The sequence below is a fragment of the Neomonachus schauinslandi genome, chromosome X, assembly GCF_002201575.2.
Source record: "Neomonachus schauinslandi chromosome X, ASM220157v2, whole genome shotgun sequence".
Lineage (NCBI taxonomy): Eukaryota > Metazoa > Chordata > Mammalia > Carnivora > Phocidae > Neomonachus > Neomonachus schauinslandi.
The window spans coordinates 2,874,508-2,891,925 of record NC_058419.1 but is presented as its reverse complement, the minus strand read 5'-3'; the positions used below and the strand labels follow the sequence as shown (position 1 = coordinate 2,891,925).

General features: G+C 46.5%; 1 protein-coding gene across 1 annotated transcript; it reads left to right on the top strand.

Moving 5' to 3' along the window:
* The first annotated feature begins 240 nt into the window (after window positions 1–240).
* GABRE (gamma-aminobutyric acid type A receptor subunit epsilon) lies at window positions 241–15,808 on the top strand. The gene is made up of 9 exons (XM_021683525.1): window positions 241–296; window positions 4,146–4,363; window positions 4,792–4,859; window positions 8,209–8,429; window positions 9,143–9,225; window positions 10,588–10,725; window positions 14,714–14,866; window positions 14,979–15,178; window positions 15,462–15,808. The coding sequence occupies exons 1-9, from the start codon at window positions 241–243 to the stop codon at window positions 15,804–15,806; spliced, it is 1,482 nt and encodes a 493-aa protein (XP_021539200.1). The 3' UTR covers window positions 15,807–15,808.
* The last annotated feature ends 1,610 nt before the right edge of the window (window positions 15,809–17,418 follow it).

Here is a 17,418-nt window from a genome sequence, read left to right as displayed (position 1 = left end):
CTTCTCCCTCCGCCTTCCTTCCGCCAGCCCAAGCCTATCCACCCTACTCTCCGCAGCAGCAGCGAACACGTCGTCGATTTCCATCGGGGCTCAGGGGGCGGGGCCAAGGTGGGGGGCGCGGGGCGGGGCGAGTGGGAGGAGTGGAAGTTGGAGCCCAACAAAACGCTGCACACCGCGCTCGGTGCGGCCAGACCGTGCGCAGCGACTTCCGCACAGGTGGTCACGCCGGTCCCCACCATGATGTTAACCAAAGTTCTCCTGATCCTCCTAGGCATGTCCATAATCCTTCCGTCTAGGTGAGTCTCCATCCCGGGACCCAGGAGCTCTCTGCGCCCAGCTCCCTCTCCCCTGGAGCTAGGCCAGCTCCCCGGACCCCCGCGCCCCTGCGTTCCTCAAGCGCCGCGCCCACCTTTTCCCAGCCCCTGCGCTAGCTAGCTGGATCCCGGGTCCCCGGGACGCGCTGCCAGCCTCCAACCCGCTCCCTCTAGGATGGGCACCCCAGACCCCTGAAGGAGCGCCCAGGAAGCAAGCCGGGACGCCTGTTCCCTGGCCGATCCGGTCCTCAGACTCCCGCTCTCCAAAACCACGGCGACGGCCGGGGGGCACGAGCACGCTTCTCTCTCTCTGGGTCTTCAGTGGGAAGAAGCGAGTGGCCCGCGGGATGACCGACCAGCGTAGGCTTGTGCTTCTGAGGACTGGGGGAGACTTTGGGAAGGTGGCGTCCAGAAAGACTCTCGGGCTTGGGGAACGAAACTGCGCCTAAATGCTGGAGTGTTGGCTTGTGTGTCCTCTCATTTAAATTTCTTTTTCTGAGCGCCTACTAACTACCAGGCACTGTGCCAGATAACTCTGACTTTACTTGCTTCCCTTCCTGCCGCGTCTCTTGATGCCAGTCCCAGGCGCTAGCCCCAATTTAGTCCAAGGATTCCCGCCCCAGTTATCCACCGCACTCCTCTCTGCCGCCAGCCTCCCCTTTCCTCCTTCATCCCCCCTCCCACCAGACACCCTGCTGGGTGTTGGGCTGACCAGAGCCCGAGGTCAGAGACTGTTACTCTCTGAGGTCTGAGGTTTGGGTCCTGGATTTCAATCCCCATCCCCTTTTCCAAAGGCTAACAACAGGTTTCCCTTGAGCAGCCAGCTTCCTTCACACTTTCTTCTGGCCCTGCGACTTTGCTAGGAAGGTTGTTCCCTGCACTTCTGACTTTATAGAGTAGGAGATGACTGCTTCATATTTTTGAGACGGTTTCCATTCCAGAAGTCTCCATGGCACTGGGCTCCTGTCTTGCTTATCTGTTTTGGGGAGAGGGGAGATGGCTTCTCTCCTCACCCCAGAATGCTTTAGCTCCCCTGAAGAGCTCCCTGCTGGCTCACCGGTGTCCTGGGATGTGGGGGTTGGCCTCAGCAGGGGCTTGGCAAATATTTCTGAATGCGTGCTAGGAATTTCCAGCCATCCACATCCCTCCAGATATGAATTGAACTGTTTGGGAGAGCTGGCATGGGGTCTGGGAGTGGGGGCAGAAGGAAGCAGTAGGAGCAGGAAAAAAAAAGAGCTGGGAAGAGGGGCTGTTGACATGGAAACTACCCTTCCAGTCCCCTGGAGTGGGTGGGGAGGGAAGGGCCAAGTAACTGGTGTTTAGACATTGTCAGCATGGCAACCCATGATGTCAGCAAAGAGCTGGAGGTGGCCTTGGGGTGTGTTGGCAAGGGCCACCTCAAACCAGGAAATCTTGCTCTGGTCCAGGCTCAGCCTCAAATGGTGGTGACTTTGGGCACAGCCCTTCCCCCAGGTGGGATTCAGTTTCTTCATCTGTAAGGTGAAAAAGAGGGCTGATTTGGGGGGAAAAAACAACCCAGTGGGCCCCCTCCTAGAGCATTGCCAGTGCCCTCTTCCTCTCCTTCCCTCCCCCACGGTTAGTTGAAAGAGCATCCTCAGTAGTGGGAGGGGATGTGGAGTTTCAGCTCCATCTTGGACCATTGCATATAGAGGGATGTGAGTGCATGAAAAGGCTCCATGGAAAGATTCCCCTAGTCTAGTACATGAGTGTTTTTCAAGTTTTTATTATTTCTAGCCTTGAAAGGGGGCTTAATGGCTGGCCGAGGAAAGGTATGCAGTGTCAGCAGCTCCTTAACCTCAAGGATCCCAAGATGAGTGTGTTTGTTTTGTTTGTATTTTACTGGCAAATGCTGTAGAACTACAGCGACCTCAAGACCTTCTGATACCATTTTCATCGCAGACATAGTTTGGGAGCATGGGGGCTTCCGTGGTCCCTGGGCTTTTGCTTGTTTGTTTACCCCTTGAACGTTGGGGCTCTTGTTGGCTTCAGACATTTGTGCCATGCTCCTAGCCACGTCACTCATTTTGCAGGGTGTCAGGCCTCTGTTCTCCCTCTGCCCCTCCAACAGTCAGAGGACTTGGGGGGAATGCCTCAGGGAAAGAGGACGTTTCTGCATGTGTTATTTGGAAATGGAAACTGCTTTTCCTCAAGCCCAGTTCTCCCCTTGCCCAGAGTGGGAATTAGCCACTTCAGACATGAGAAATGGCATAAATCTGGCACATCTGTATGCCAGTTAGGCAATTCTCAGAGCTTGTAATGCCGCAGGAAAATGCGTTTTGCTGCACAAGTTGTCTGTGGTCTGCACCACAGAAACCTTGCCTATGTTGCTAGTCCTCTCCACCTACCCCCCACAAGCTTCACCATGTGCCCCCACCCGGTACACTCTCCTACCCAAAGGAAACCACTCTCCTGCTTTACAACATCATAGATTAATTTTGCTGAAGGTTTTTAAAAAGCTTTTAATTATAATTTTTTTCAAAGATATAGAAAAGTAGGGGGAACAATAAAGTGAAACCCCATGTACCCATCGCCAGCCTCATTAATTACAAATTCATGACCACAGTTAATTTCTCTGTCCCCCACCCACTCTCTATTTCAGCTTAAATTATTCTAAAGCAAATCTCAGACATCATAATCATTTCCTATGCAATTATTTTAGTATACATTTCTAGTCATAAGGACTCCAAACACGTAATAAAATAACACTATGACACCAAAAATTTTAGAATAATTTTGTCATAGTGAAGAAACTATCCGGTCAGTGCTCAAATCTCCCTTATTGTGTCATAAATGTTTTTTGTTTTGTGTTTTAGTTTGCCTTTTGAAATCAGGATCCAAATAAGATCCATATATTAGCAGATTTTTATTAGCATTTTTATTTTTCAAAACAATTTTTTATTGAATTAGAACATATATGCAGAAAAGTACTCAAATCATTAGTGTGTAGCTGATGAGTTGTCAGAAAATGACCACACTGGTATCAATACACCCACATCAGGGACTAGAACATGACCAGAACCTCAGAAGCCCCCTGAAGCCCACTTCCTCACTGCTTCCCAGCAAAAGTACCAGGACCCTAACTTCTAACACCATCCGTGAGTTTCATACATTGCCAGATGGCTTTTTAATTTTTTGTTTTATTTAATTTAATTCTTATTTTTTGGCTGTGGTGCATGGCTGTGGCATTCAGGCTGGACTCCAGTCGGCCATCTCTCCTGGATGACAGTCTCTGAGTAAAGGACTCCTGCCTTTTCTCAGTGCTCAGAGCTTCCCCTCATCCCTGGCCCCCAACTCCAAAGCAGTGAATAACACAAAAGCAAAGAAATGCAGAATATTCCCACGGTGTCCAAGCCCTCTATGGGAGAGGCTATTCTGGCTTTCCGGAGCATTTCTCAGCAATCCTGGCCCTCTGCCTGCCCATTTGCTCCCCAGTGGTGCTGGTCAGGCAGACTGGAGACCAGGGCTAGTAACGGCAGCTGGTTGGCCAAAGCTCATATACAAACACCCTCTTCACCTTACACTGAGAAGTTCTTTTAAAATCTTGAGCTTGGTTTTGTTACTGGGATATTTTTAAAATAAAGAATTACCATAAAGGAAGGATAGTATGGAAAGTGTCCAAAAAGCAGCAAGATTTAGAAGAAGTTAACAAATATAATCTGTTACTAGCTCAAAATTTGCTGTTACCGGTCATTCTTTATGCCTTGGGATGCAGACTTATTTTGGTTTGCTTCTGTCCCAAAAGGCCTCAGCTGGGGCCCCTACAGAGTGGAGAACATAGCTTCAGTTTTTTTGTTTGGTTTTTTGTTCTAGGAGCGAAGAACCTCATGTTGAATCAGAAAATGGACCTTCTGCCCATGAGGATGTCTATGGGCCCCAGCCCCAGGCTCCTGAAAAGAAGCTCCTCTCTGAGGAAACAATGCGCACCCTTACTGGTCCCCATCGCAGACTTGGGAAACTGCCAGCAGCCACTCACATTCTGAACAGCATCCTGAACAACTATGACCACAAACTGCGCCCTAGCATAGGAGGTGAGTAGCAGAACATAGTTCTTCCCCTCCTGGAGCAGGAGGTTGAGGGCAGAGGTGTGGGTATAGGTGACGGTGTCATGCACATGGGCAGGAACATCTGCTACTGACCTGTCAGGTAAGAGATATCAACTCTAGTTTCAGCAGTGCTCTTGACCTTGGTCTAGACTTTTTTTTTCTTTTCTCACCCTCAGTTTTTCCAACTATAAAATAAGATGAGTAGACTAGATGACTGACCTTCAAGGTATGTCCAGCTCTTAACAGTCTGTGAATTGGATCTTGCCATGAAAGAACAAAGAAAGAAATAGCACTGGATGTTGAAACCATGTCTCTAGTCCTCACCCATCTCCTTGTTCTCCCCTCTGACCATGCCCTCCCCTGTCCCTGCCCCTATTTGACACTTACTTCGGCCACATCTGTCTCCTTTGCAGAAAAGCCCACTGTGGTCACTGTTGAGCTCTCTGTCAACACTCTTGGTCCTATCTCTATTCTGGACATGGTGAGTACTGATTTTTGATCACAGTGTCTTGTAGCCCAGAGAGCTGACCCATGGGCCCTTTCACATACTTGTTTTTTCTGCTCTGTGTCTAAGAGTTTTGTGGTTTTGGTTTTGGTTTTGTTTTGGAGAGGGGATATTATAACCAACACTGACTCTAGAAGGTGGGAAAAGGTAAGTCCCTTGTTGCCTGAAGGGGCCTTTCAGAGTCCTGACCATATCTTCTGGTCTTTCATTCAAAATAAAAATAATAAAGCAACTTTAAACACCACAATGGAACTGCTCTTTTTTTCTGATAGTGATTTTTATAGATTTAAGTCTATAGTTACTAACTCTTGTTGTAAGACTGCTGCTCTCATTTCTCTTTCCTTTTCCATTACTATCATTCTAGTGTCAGGACTGTCCTCAGCCTCTCTTATCTCTCCTTGGAATATGCAAAATTCAAGGTTTCTGCCTACCCCAGTCTACCTACTGACCCAGTGGCCTCCCATGTGATGTGCCTCCTGTAGGTCTGACCTGGCTTAAAGCGTGAAGTTCAACACCACACTTTAGTGGTCAAGACCCTCCATGGCTGGAGCTAACCCAGAGCTCTGGTTTTATTTTTTTTTTCCACCCCTTTAGAGACCACATGCTCTAGTCACAGTAGAGTATGGGTATTACCAAATCACCTTGTACCTTTGAGTCTTTGTTCAAGCTATTTCCTGTTTGGAATGCCATTGCTCCAATTTTCTACTTGCCATAGTCTTATCCTTCAGGGTCTATCTCTAATAGCATCTTCTCTGACCTCCACAACTATTAATTGTTCCCTTTGTACTCACACCACACTCCTCTCTTTGGGATTCAGATTTTTCTAGCTTATATTATAGTTGTTTACCTGATCTTCCCTACCTCATTGTATTGTAGTTATGTGCTCTTTATCTGCCTTGTTCTCCTGATTATGGTTTCCTTGGTGTCAAGAACTCAGTATATGTTAACTGAGCAAATGAATTATGAAAGATGTACTATAGAAGTCACTTTTTCCCCCTGATACCTAACAAGCCCAAGGGATACAGTCTAATAACTTAGCAGCCACTGGCACAGAACTCATGCAAAGAGGAGCCAACAACTTGATTTTCTTTGGCCAGTAAAGTGCGGCTTTAACCTAGGCCAAGTGCCTTTAGAAGATGCCAAATACTCATGTGGTATTAAATTTCCCCCAAGAAGTCTGGTCTTTTACATATTTCCAAATAGTGGGAGTTCTCAGTTCTTGTACAGTCTACTTTTCCTTGGTAATACTGTGGAGTTTTGTATTTGGTAAGGAGGGAGTGTGTATCTCTCTCACACAACCAATGAACAGGGCATACTTGTCTCCTTGGACCCTCATGACAGCCTATGGCAGGTAAGGCTGCCACTGGGATCTTCATTTTACGTTTGAAGCAACTGAGCCTCTTAGCAAGCATTCTGTTACAGAAGGAGTGTGGTTGTTTGAAGAGAGTTCCTACACCCCTCAGCTAATCAGATGCTGCGTAGAGCATAGGATTAGTTCTTAGGGAGAGAAACCCGAGCCCATAGCATGGAGATTTAAATCAAATGTTTCTACCAGTTTCCTGGTTAAATTTTTGAAATATCTAGCCTGAGCTTAGAAGGCAGTGACCAGTCTGGGAATGATTGCCCATCATAGCATCAACAGTTGCTAAGGCTTTTTGCTGTGATAATTGTTGCAAGCAATCCTAATTAAGCCAATTCCTTGACACTGAATTTTTAGAGTTTCAGCTGAGCTAAAAAAGATGTACAACCCAAGCTCCCTTGCCAAACTGGGGAAAAATTGAACTGTTAGTTATCAGTTGCTGTGTAATGAATTTACAATTGGTATCTTGTTAAATAGAAATTAAATGCTCATTTGAAACACTAACATAGAGCAAGAGCACAACATGCATGGATTGTGGAGGGAAGACTTCCCCTAGCTATAGTTCACATGGCCTAGGAATGAAGGAGGCTCCATAGGCCAAGTTGGAACTGCCAGCTACTTGGGACTGTAGAAACACTCTGAAGGCCACCTGTGAAGGCTGGTGGGGCTGGGTAGAGCAGGGCTGGGGGCTTCCATTTGAATGGTAGTTAGGCTTTTTTCTGTCTGCTTCTCTGGACTACTCCAGGGAACCTTCTCAGTCTGGGAGGCTAGCTCCCAGCAATTTGGCAATGGTTCTCAACACCTCTTGGCCTAGGCAGCAAAGCCAAGCTTTCCCTTGAGGGCTCTACTGGCCTCTAAGCTGTAGGTTTCTGGTTGGTGTTCATTGTTTGATGCAAGATAACTCAGGAGAAAGACCTAGGGATTCTACAGGGGAAAATTGGACCTTGGTACCCAAACGGATTGTTGGTGCAAGTGAAATAAGCACTAGAGAGGGAAATCAGTGAAGGCCATCCCAGGGCAAGGTCATGGTAATGGTGCTCTGAGCATCAGAGTCAATATGCTGCCATTAGCTATTTGTGTGACTTTGGACAGGCCCTTTTCTCTCTGAGCCTCAGTTTCCCTACCTTTAAAGTAAAGGAAGTTGGGCTAGCCCTCAAGGTTCCCCCTTGGCCTAGTTCTGGCACTTGTTCTTCACACTACTTGCAATTCTATTGCAGTCTGTTTTTTACCCTTCAATACCAGTAGAGCAAACCTCTAGCTTCTCATGCTTCTTCCTATTAAACATCCTTCTCAATGTTTAACAGACAGTTTATGGGATAGATAATATCATCTGGAGACCAAATAATCACAGGTATAGCTATGCTTATGCACACACACATTCAGAGGTCAGGTGCCCTTGTTTAAAATGAAAAACAAAACAATTATTCAAAAAACATGAGACTAAATACACACTTCTCAAAGCACTTCATTTTAAAATATAAGTCTGAAGAATGAAGGATTGAGGTTAATTAACATTTGTGCTCCCCAAATAAAACCTGAAAGGGGAAACTTCACCATATACAACCAAAGGTGTGTGTGTATTTGTAATGTTTAAGATGATTTTGAGTTGAAATCTTTGGTTTGCTATGGAAATGTGGAGGCTGAGAGGGTGTTAACCTGGCTCGAGTAATCTCATAACCCTACAAGGTAGTGGTGATGTGATGAGCCCAGCCTGCGCAATTAAGCCACCATTGCCTGTCTGTTTCTAGATGAAATATGTCTTCCCTGATTGTTGTTTATCTGGGAATGTTCCCTTCTTTTGGGAATACCTGGAAATAGAAAACTCCTACAGCCTAATTCATGTTGTTTTCCTCTGTGCAAACCTAAGTAGGTTCCTATCTGCTCAATAGGCCCTTCACAGGATGGCATGAAAATACTCTTTGCCTGTACAGCTCTAGGTGTGTGCTTTTCTATCAATCCCACCAGGAATACACCATTGACATCACCTTCTGCCAGACCTGGTATGATGAACGCCTCCGTTACAATGGCAACTTTGAGAGTTTTGTCCTTAATGGCAACATGGTGAGCCAACTATGGATCCCAGACACCTTTTTTAGGAATTCTAAGAGGACTCAAGAGCATGTGATCACCATGCCCAACCAGATGGTTCGCATCCACAAGGATGGCAAAGTGTTGTACACAATTAGGTATGTCAAGTCTCTGGAATATTACCTCTTGGGACTCTTTTTACCAAAGAATCATGGATATAGGTTTCATCCTGAATGATACTTCAAAGGGCCTTTCCAGCTTTGCTAGACCTTGAGCTCAACCGCTTCATGTATAGATACAGACACTAGCCCTCAAAATAGAAAGATTACCTAAGGCCACACACCAAGTTCATGGCAGAGCTGGGACTGGTACCCAGTTATTTGGCTCCCAGTCCACAGGTACCCCCCGCCACTAGAGTATGACTGCATTGCCTGGACAATTCCATCCCAAGTGGGCACTGGATGTAAAGACACGTGCACAGTTGTGGAATTGTCCAGGCGGAGCAGCAACACAGCAGTTGGAAAGATACCTAAGAGCAGGCTGGACATTTGAATGTCTGGCAGGGGAAGGTTGTGTTATCAGTGGTATGAGGTGGGAAGGTGGTAGAGAGTGGGAGAATGTTAGCAAGTCCTGGAAGCTGGGATGGGTAAGAAACTAAAGCCCATCTAAATTGGTCCACACATTCCTCTGATGATGGAAACCAAAGTAACGAGATACTTTCAAGCTGTTCTTCCTCTCTTTTTGTCTCTCCTTTGAGCTCTTTGTTTCAAATCCTACTGTTGCCACTCATTGGTGGTGGTCCCCTGGCCCAAGGTGGGTGGATACCTAAGTGCTCAGGGCCAGCCTAATAAGGCTCCTTTCTCCCTTCCAGGATGACCATTGATGCTGGATGTTTACTCCACATGCTCAAATTTCCAATGGATTCTCACTCTTGCCCTCTGTCTTTCTCTAGCTGTGAGTACCTTCTTAGGTCTCTGGGGCCCCAGGGTCATGCTGAGCCCCTTCTTTTTTCTCATCCTTGCCCTTTACATTTTTCTGCCTCTGCTTTTCTCCTAAGATGGTGCCAGATTTGCCCAGAGCCTCCTCATCCCTTTCCTGCTGACAATACTGTGTTGCTTCACCTGGACCTAGTGTTGGGTTCTTCCCTCTTCCTTCCACTCCATCTCAAGTCAGTCACCCACCTCTGAAGTGTAATTCAAGTATGTCTGCTCCTCTCCATCTCCACTGTCAGTACCTTGGCTTAGGTCTTTGCCATCTTCCACTTGGGTTTTCACAACATCTTCACTTTAAAACCAAACATGTCCAGAACTAAATACATTGTCTCCTCCCAACCTCTACCCCCAAAACAAATGTGTTGCTTCTGTGTTCACATTTGTCTCATTGAAAGGCACCATCAGCCACTCAGTTGTCCAAGCCAAGAACTTTGATGCTTCTTTCTCCATCACCTCCTACATCTAATCAATCAACACATCTTGTTGGTTTTCCCTCCTGAGTCTCTATTGATCCTATTTCTCTGCATTCTCACTGCCGCAGCTTGGATTCCTGCCTTCATTCATTTTATTGCACCCAGATTCCTGCATTGGCCTCCCAAAACTGGTCTCCCTGTCAACAAGCCATCTTATATAATGACAAGGGTGACCTAGCTGAATCATCATCTAGACCAGTCATGTTTTAGCTTCAAATCCTCCCTGAACTGTGATGGATCAATTCCAAATTCCTTAGAATGACCCTCAAGGTACTTCATTGACTGGTCCCTATTACCCATTCCTGTATGCTTCATCCAGCCTCTGTGAGCTAGCCATCCTGAACTTTTGGCATTTCCATAATCCATCAGGCATTTTCACCTTTCTATGCATAGAACGCACTCCTCACCCTTTCAGCCTCCCCCATACAGAGAATATTTTACTTAGCTTTTAAGATTTATTGGAAATGTTACCTACTCTATGAAATCTTTGTTGGGTGTGTCCCCAAGTTGTCTTTCCCTCCTCTGTTTTTGCATTGTCCCATGAGTGGAGGTTTCTCAGCAATTTCAACAATTACAGAAGTATACTTACTATCTTACTCAATAAAATGTGAATGTTTGAGGGCAAGGCTCCTGCCTTGCTCATCTTTATATTTCCAGCACAGAGCCTGGTACTAAGGAATGCTCAGTAAATGCACGTACTGAATGGACTTCAACAATGAGGTAAGAGGGGCAAGGTCCCACAGCTGGTGAGGCCAGAGTCAGGACTCCAAGGCATTGCTCAGACTCCATGTTGGTGGAGACAGCTAGGCTTCCCAGTCTCACAGGACCCTCCTTCCCATGTTGCTTTACAGTTTCCTATCCTGAGAGTGAGATGATCTACAAATGGGAAGATTTCAAGCTTGAAATCAATGAGAAGAATTCCTGGAAGCTCTTTCAGTTTGATTTTACAGGAGTGACCAACACTACTGAAACTATCTCAACCCCAGCTGGTACGTGTCCCTTTGAAACCAAGGCTAAGCAGAGGCCCGGGGGGTGGTAGGGATGACTGGATGTGGCCATCCATACATATAAATGTATGTAATCATCCCATGGAAATATTGTAGAACATGACTCCTGTCTTGTAAATGCTAAGCACTTACAACTATTTGCAGAGGAAACTGAGACTTTGTAACTACATCTCAGTCTCATCTGCAAAGAAGTAAGTGCTTTGCCAAATCCCTGAGAGGGTAGGTAAGTAGTTAAAGTTTTATTGCTGTCAGGATTTGCAACTAGCTTTGTTATGTAGACCCTTCAGTTTCTAGGTCTTTGTTACAACCGACCTGTTTGGATGACTTTGGGGAATGGAGCTCATGTGAGTTCTCCATACCCAGAACCACTTCAAGCTGGTTGAGTGGGAAACAAAGTTGGTCCTAATGGGAAGTGGAAGCTAGAGTTCTAAGGTCAGCTAGGTGAGGGCTGGGATAGTATGGGGGAAGTTTCAGCAGTTACAATTGCTACTGCATCAACGTTTATTTTAAAGAAGCAGCTCTAACAAGCACAGATTCCTGTCAAAGCCTTCATGGTGGATTCAACATGGCCATGGTGATCACTGGTTTTCTGACTTGTCCCTAACAAGGACTAAAGGGGAGGATCCTGGATCTTTTCAATGTCAGCTTCCAATCAGATATGAGTGTCTTTGCTTGTGTTCCTAGGTGATCTCAATGAGAAGCTAAGGTCCCAGAGCAGCCCTGGAAACCCTCTTCACATGTACTGACCAAATCAGGGCAGTGGAGGCACTGCCCTCATCGTTTCCAGAATGCAGATGGAGCCAGTCACCCAACCAGCCATTTGCCATAGAAGGAGTCTTGCTTTGCTTCTGTGTGGCTAGGCAGAACATCTGCTTTGCTGCACTTACAGAGTTGGTCACTGGGTGAGGAATAGCTCATGCTCATCTGGCTAGAGCTTTGCTTGCACAGTACTAGGCAGGGGCAGAGGGCTATTTTACAAATGCTTTTCTTTTTCTCAGGGTCTCTGGGTAAGCAGTTGTACTACCTTTGACTTGGGATCCTTGCTCTTCTGCCAGCTAACCATGGGCCTGCCTCTTGCCTTTCTGCACCTCAGTTTTCCCAGACAGGTGGGGACCCATCATCAAAAGCGGCAGAAGAGACAAGGCCCAGGGGCTTTCAAGTCACTAGTGGTTCCGTTTAGTAGATGGTTGTGCATTGTTTCAAAATGGTGCCCTAGTGACTACAAAGCCCCAGAGGCAGCATCATCACCAAAGCAATGACAATAGGTAAGCACCAGCCCTCCTTGGGAGAGAGGAGGGTTCTTGGGGGAAAAGGAGGAGGGCTTCTTTCTCTTCTGCTAGAGGCTAGTTGTTCTTGAATTATGCTTTCTCCAGTATCATAGTTCTCTTTGAGGCTGGTCCCAAACTCTTCCCATCAGCCTCTGGGCAGTTCTTTCTATCTGAAGCAGATTTATGTACCAGCTCCTAAGGGTTCAGAATGCGGTGGTAGCTTGCTACTTTGGTCACCTTGGGCCTTGAACCAGAGAATCTCTACTTCAGAAGGCCTTCAGAGAGTGCAGCCTTGCCCCCAGTGAGTGAGTTAACTTTCACTGGTGGCTACTGAGACTCTGATGGAATCTTACCCATGATTAGGACTTCACTTTCTCACAAAGGAGATTCTTCCTTCTCTGGACAACTCTGTCCCTCAGAAAACTCCCTGTTCATCTGAAATTGGAGTTTCTGGAACTCCTAACCTTTAGACCTAGTTATTTTTCCCTAGAACTACTGAACTTATGGTAAGCCCGGTCACTCTTCCATGGGGTCAACATTAAAGGACCAGTATTATGGTCCCAGTCCAGGGTCACAATCTTTTATAGACTCTAAAGTCTAGTTTCTTTTCCTTCTTGTTCTTCACAGCTTTGGGTCCACTCATTCTTCTAATCCCAGTCCTCTGGACACAGTCTATTAAATTATGTTCCTCTAACAGCACAGGGACCAACTCTGGTCTGGCCAAATGAGAGATGAGCAGAAGCATCTTTAATTTTTTTTGGGGGGGGGGTTGTTTTGCTTGGCTTTGACTTTGGCTCCTCAGCCCCAGATACATTTTTTTCCCTTACCCATGCTCCTTTATTCCTCAGGAATAAGAAATTATGTGTTAGTATCCTTCCCTCAGCTTTCAGAAACAAATTTCCATATCTTGACAAGTGGAGAAGGTTGTTCTTTGGCTGGAATAAATAAGATAAACATACGAAAAGCTGATAGGATAATAAATCTTGCAACAAGAATATATATTTTGCAGGGAGTGGTTGTAGCTAAATAGGGATGTCTTAAATTGCAGTCAAGACCCCAGGGCAAGAGAACTAAGAACTTGGTAAATACATTCTGGCCAGTAGGCAAGTGTGAATGGTTCCTGCAGCAGCCCTGGGGGAGGAGTTCTATCCCCACAGTTACTACTCTGAATACAGATATTCCACTGACCCCAGGCCACATCCTTACCTTTTTCCAGAGAACTCTTGCCCTTTAAGTGTCAGTGTTACCAAGGTGAGTAAGAAAGGCTGCTCTTCTTGTTTAGCTCCAACATACCTAAACCTGCTATGCAGGTGATCTACTTTCCAAAATAAGAGGACATGTGGACATGTTAGTGTTCTGGTCTGCTTTACCAAGCTATTGCTAGACAGTAGCAAGAGTTACTGAGCATCTGCTAAGTTCCAGCCCATGCTGGGCTTGGATAGGCAAGAGGCAAGCCACGGGGCTTACATGAGAGATTTAAACCCTGAAGGGGTTAAAAAGCCCACCTAACTCAAAGCCAAGGAATTTTATAGCACCATTTAGGTAGAAGTTTGGAATTTAGCTTCACTAAGGAGCCAAAATTTGCGCTATCACAAACCTTATGTGATGTTGAAAATAAAATGGGAGTTTCTGGGCTCAGGAAAGCCCCCAGAATCTCTGGGGTCATGATGAGAACGCAGAGTGTTTGGGATGAGTGTGTCAGAATATAAGGCAACATGAAAGGTATAGTAGAAGATGCCACCTAGAGATGTAGGTTTTCATTAGGTACTATAAGAGCCATCATTATATAGGGGAAGAAACAACATCAAGGACATGATGCCCCAATTTTCACTTTCAGCTAATTCTTCTATTTTCTTGAAACATTCAGTTTGGATTAGGGTAATAAACTAAGAACAGGGAGTCTAGGTTTTGGATATTGGTGAAAATATGCAAGCCATCTCAGGGAATCTGAGAGTGTATGGGATTAGCTTACAGGAAGGTGTGTGTGTTTGCATGTGTGTGTGTGTAAGATGTCAGTTGGAGCCAGGTCATGGTGGGCCTTTAGTGTCAGGTTAGAGTATGCATTTGATTCTATAGCTGTTGTGGAATAGGGAACCACCAGAGGTTTGGGATGGGCAAGTGATTTCTTTTGGCTTTTGATACAACAGTGCTAACTAAAGCATTTTACCAGCATATGAATGAATAGGAAGGAGGCCAAATGGATTCTGTGCTTCCCCCACCACAGCACAGGCCGCTCTCGGTTTATTCCCTGAGCGTATACATTGTAAAGGCCAGTAGTGCATGTGTCAGGCTATGATTCTACAGACTATATATGGCACCTTAATGGATGTGAAGGTCTCAGTCTTCCATCTGGACACTAGCTGTGTGGTCCTGATACCTAGAAGGCTAACTGATTTTTTCACTTTCATCTTACACTTCTGCCACCCTCAGAAGACAGACACCGGGTGTGGGGCAGTGGGCTGAGAGAGAAGCAATGAGGTTTCTGGCCTTGGCTTAGCTCTTAACTGACCATGGGTCTTGCAATGAGTCTCCTCTCTGGGTTTCTTCTGATTTTCTGTATATGGCACTGGAATAATGTGCCTCTATCTTAGGACTGTGGTGTGGATCCCGTGAGCTGAACAAGACCCTTAATGTGCATGTCCTATCTGGGGGAGACCCTCATGTCGGTGCTGTAATGAAGTGGTATTTTTTATGTCTTCCAGGTGATTTCATGGCCATGACGCTTTTCTTCAATGTGAGCAGACGGTTTGGCTTTGTAGCCTTTCAAAACTATGTCCCTTCTTCTGTGACCACAATGCTCTCCTGGGTTTCCTTTTGGATCAAGAAAGACTCTGCTCCAGCCAGGACCTCTTTAGGTAAGTGGGTAATACATACAAATGGGCACAGAATTGCCTTCTCAAGGGTCCTTTCAGCAGTGTAATATATGGATTGGTAGCTGAGCCCACCTCCACTACTGTGCTTTCACAGGAATAACCTCTGTACTCACCATGACCACACTGGGCACATTTTCCCGTAAGAATTTCCCACGTGTCTCCTATATCACAGCCTTGGATTTCTATATTGCCATCTGCTTCGTCTTTTGCTTCTGTGCTGTGATGGAGTTTGCTGTGCTCAACTTTCTGACCTACAACCGGATGAAACCCCGTGCTTCTCTAAAACTTCGCCATGTATGACCTGGGTATGGGAGTGGTGGCAAGCTTTTGGAGTGTGGAGGCATGCAAGTGAGGGCACTAGAACTCATGGCACACGGATGGCCAGTTCACCAAGTGATGGGGGTGGGGAACCTGAAGTTGGTGGGAGAGTTGAATAAACTTTTTGATGTCATGCTGGGAATGGAGGGGGGGGAGTCAAAAAGCAGTGTGCCAAGGATAGAACCTCCAGAAACCTTGGGACAACACCTAGACTTGATTCATCTTTGACTTTTCCCACTTCTTTCCTTGTCCGTTTCAGCCACATATTCGTGCCCGTGCCCTTACCCCTCCCCGTGCCCGTGCCCACGAGCATCCAGAAGCTTTTGTGTGCCAGATCGAAGACTCTGAAGAGAGTGATGGAGAGGAGGGTCCATCTTGTCCAGCTCAGCAGTCTCTCAGCCGAGATACCATCCAGAGCCCTGGTGGTTGTTGCAAGTGGTGCAAGAAGTACTTCTGCGTGGTTCCCAGTTGTGAGGGCAGTATCTGGCAGCAGGGCCGCCTCTTCATCCACATCTACCGCCTGGATAACTACTCACGAGTTGTTTTCCCAGTGACCTTCTTCTTCTTCAATGTGCTTTACTGCCTTGTTTGCCTTAACTTGTAGGTGCCGGCTGGTACCCTGTGGGCAGCCTCCCCAGTTCCCCAGGAGGTCCCACAGCCCTTGTCAAGGGAGTCAGAGGAAAGCAACAGCAGCAGGAGGAGCAACAAGGGAGTGTCTTTCCTTCCCCATTCCCCAAATACAAGCCTGAATAGAATTGTTCTTTGCTGGCCCTCTCCCCTACCTGGCCCATTCACTGACTCTCCATTGCAGTCCATTTCAAGTAAAATGGTCCACCTCTCTATTACTCAAGGGGCATTAATGATGTTCAGGCTTAAATATCACAGGCTGTCGGTGACTAGCTCCCTAAGACCGTGCCCATGTATGAGTAGGTTAGCTATCTCCCAGTGCTGATACCCACTGCCTTTTTCCAGAAACAATACTGCCTTTGTGGTGCTCCAGGCCCAGCTCTGGCCTCAGCTTCAAAGTGCATGGACCAGCTGCTTGCCTGTTCCTGACATCTCCTTGCCTGTTCCTGACATCTCCTTAAAATGTTGGGCAGCAGTATAAAGGGGAAGGGGACCCTAGTCCTTAGATCAGATTATTATATTCTTGGTTTTGTCTTCCTGCCCTCCCTTCCCCTGCAGATAGACACTGGTATTATACTTTTAGGAGGAAGGGAGCCAGCAATTGAGCCTCTTTGGGATAGTATCTCCCTCTGCTGCTGTGCCACCTCCTTCTCTCCCGACCCTCACGTCCATCCCTCATCTCACTACAAATTCAATGCCTTGCATCCATTGGGTATCTATTTTTGTGTGTGGTAATAGTAATGACTCCCTGCTTTGTATGCCACCTTCTTCCTCCTCCTTGACCCCTGTGATGTTTTCTGTAATTTCCCCAGTGGCTTTCCCAGCCCCGACCCAGGTGCTAGGCCATGGTGACTTCTTGGGGCCAAGAAACTAAGAGAACTTTGCTTTGCAGTGGACATTACTGGCACAGACTGGTGCCCTCTAAAGGCACAACATAAGAGTTTTGTTACTTCCTTGGCCCCTGGACCCATGAGCCAGTCCACTCTTATCCTGGGGCACTCACAATCACAATCAATGAATTGAATTCCCTTAAGTTTGTATAGCACTTTACCTTTTGCAAAGCACTTTTGACAAATTATTTCTATTTTGAGCCTCATCATAGCCCTGTGATATATTCAGGGCAGGATTCTTATCCCCATTTTGCAGATGAGAACCCTGAGGCACAGATTTCTATGGGACTGTGGATCTCACTGGAAACTACTCAGGAGCCCACTGTCACCTTCTAGACCACATGACAGGGCTAGCAGCTCTGTTCACCATGATTTGATTCTATAGCCTCTGCTCGCACCCCAGTGGCAAGGCCCAGAGTGGCAGCCTCTCTTCAGCATTGGCCTGCTCGATTCCTGGGCCCCCAAGACCGAAACTCTCCTGGCTCTGGTAACCCAGTGAGGTGAATTTGGACATGCCCCAATGCTTGTATATGCTGAATGAAATCTGTGTCTGTATTTTACTGGGGGGGGGGGGGGGGGTAGGGTAGGGAGATATAGCTGCTTTTTGTCACCATCACCTGAAAAGGGGAAATGTATCAATAAATATATCAGCAAAGCATGAAGTTGTGGCTGGTTTCTTAGGCATTCAAGTTTGTTCTC

Excerpts from the sequence above, each read along its gene's own strand:
- GABRE (XM_021683525.1), top strand. The coding sequence starts at position 241 with ATGTTAACCAAAGTTCTCCTGATCCTCCTAGGCATGTCCATAATCCTT. Across the intron at positions 9,226-10,587 it reads CCCTCTGTCTTTCTCTAGCT|TTTCCTATCCTGAGAGTGAG; the intron begins GTGAGTACCTTC and ends GTTGCTTTACAG. Across the intron at positions 10,726-14,713 it reads AACTATCTCAACCCCAGCTG|GTGATTTCATGGCCATGACG; the intron begins GTACGTGTCCCT and ends TATGTCTTCCAG.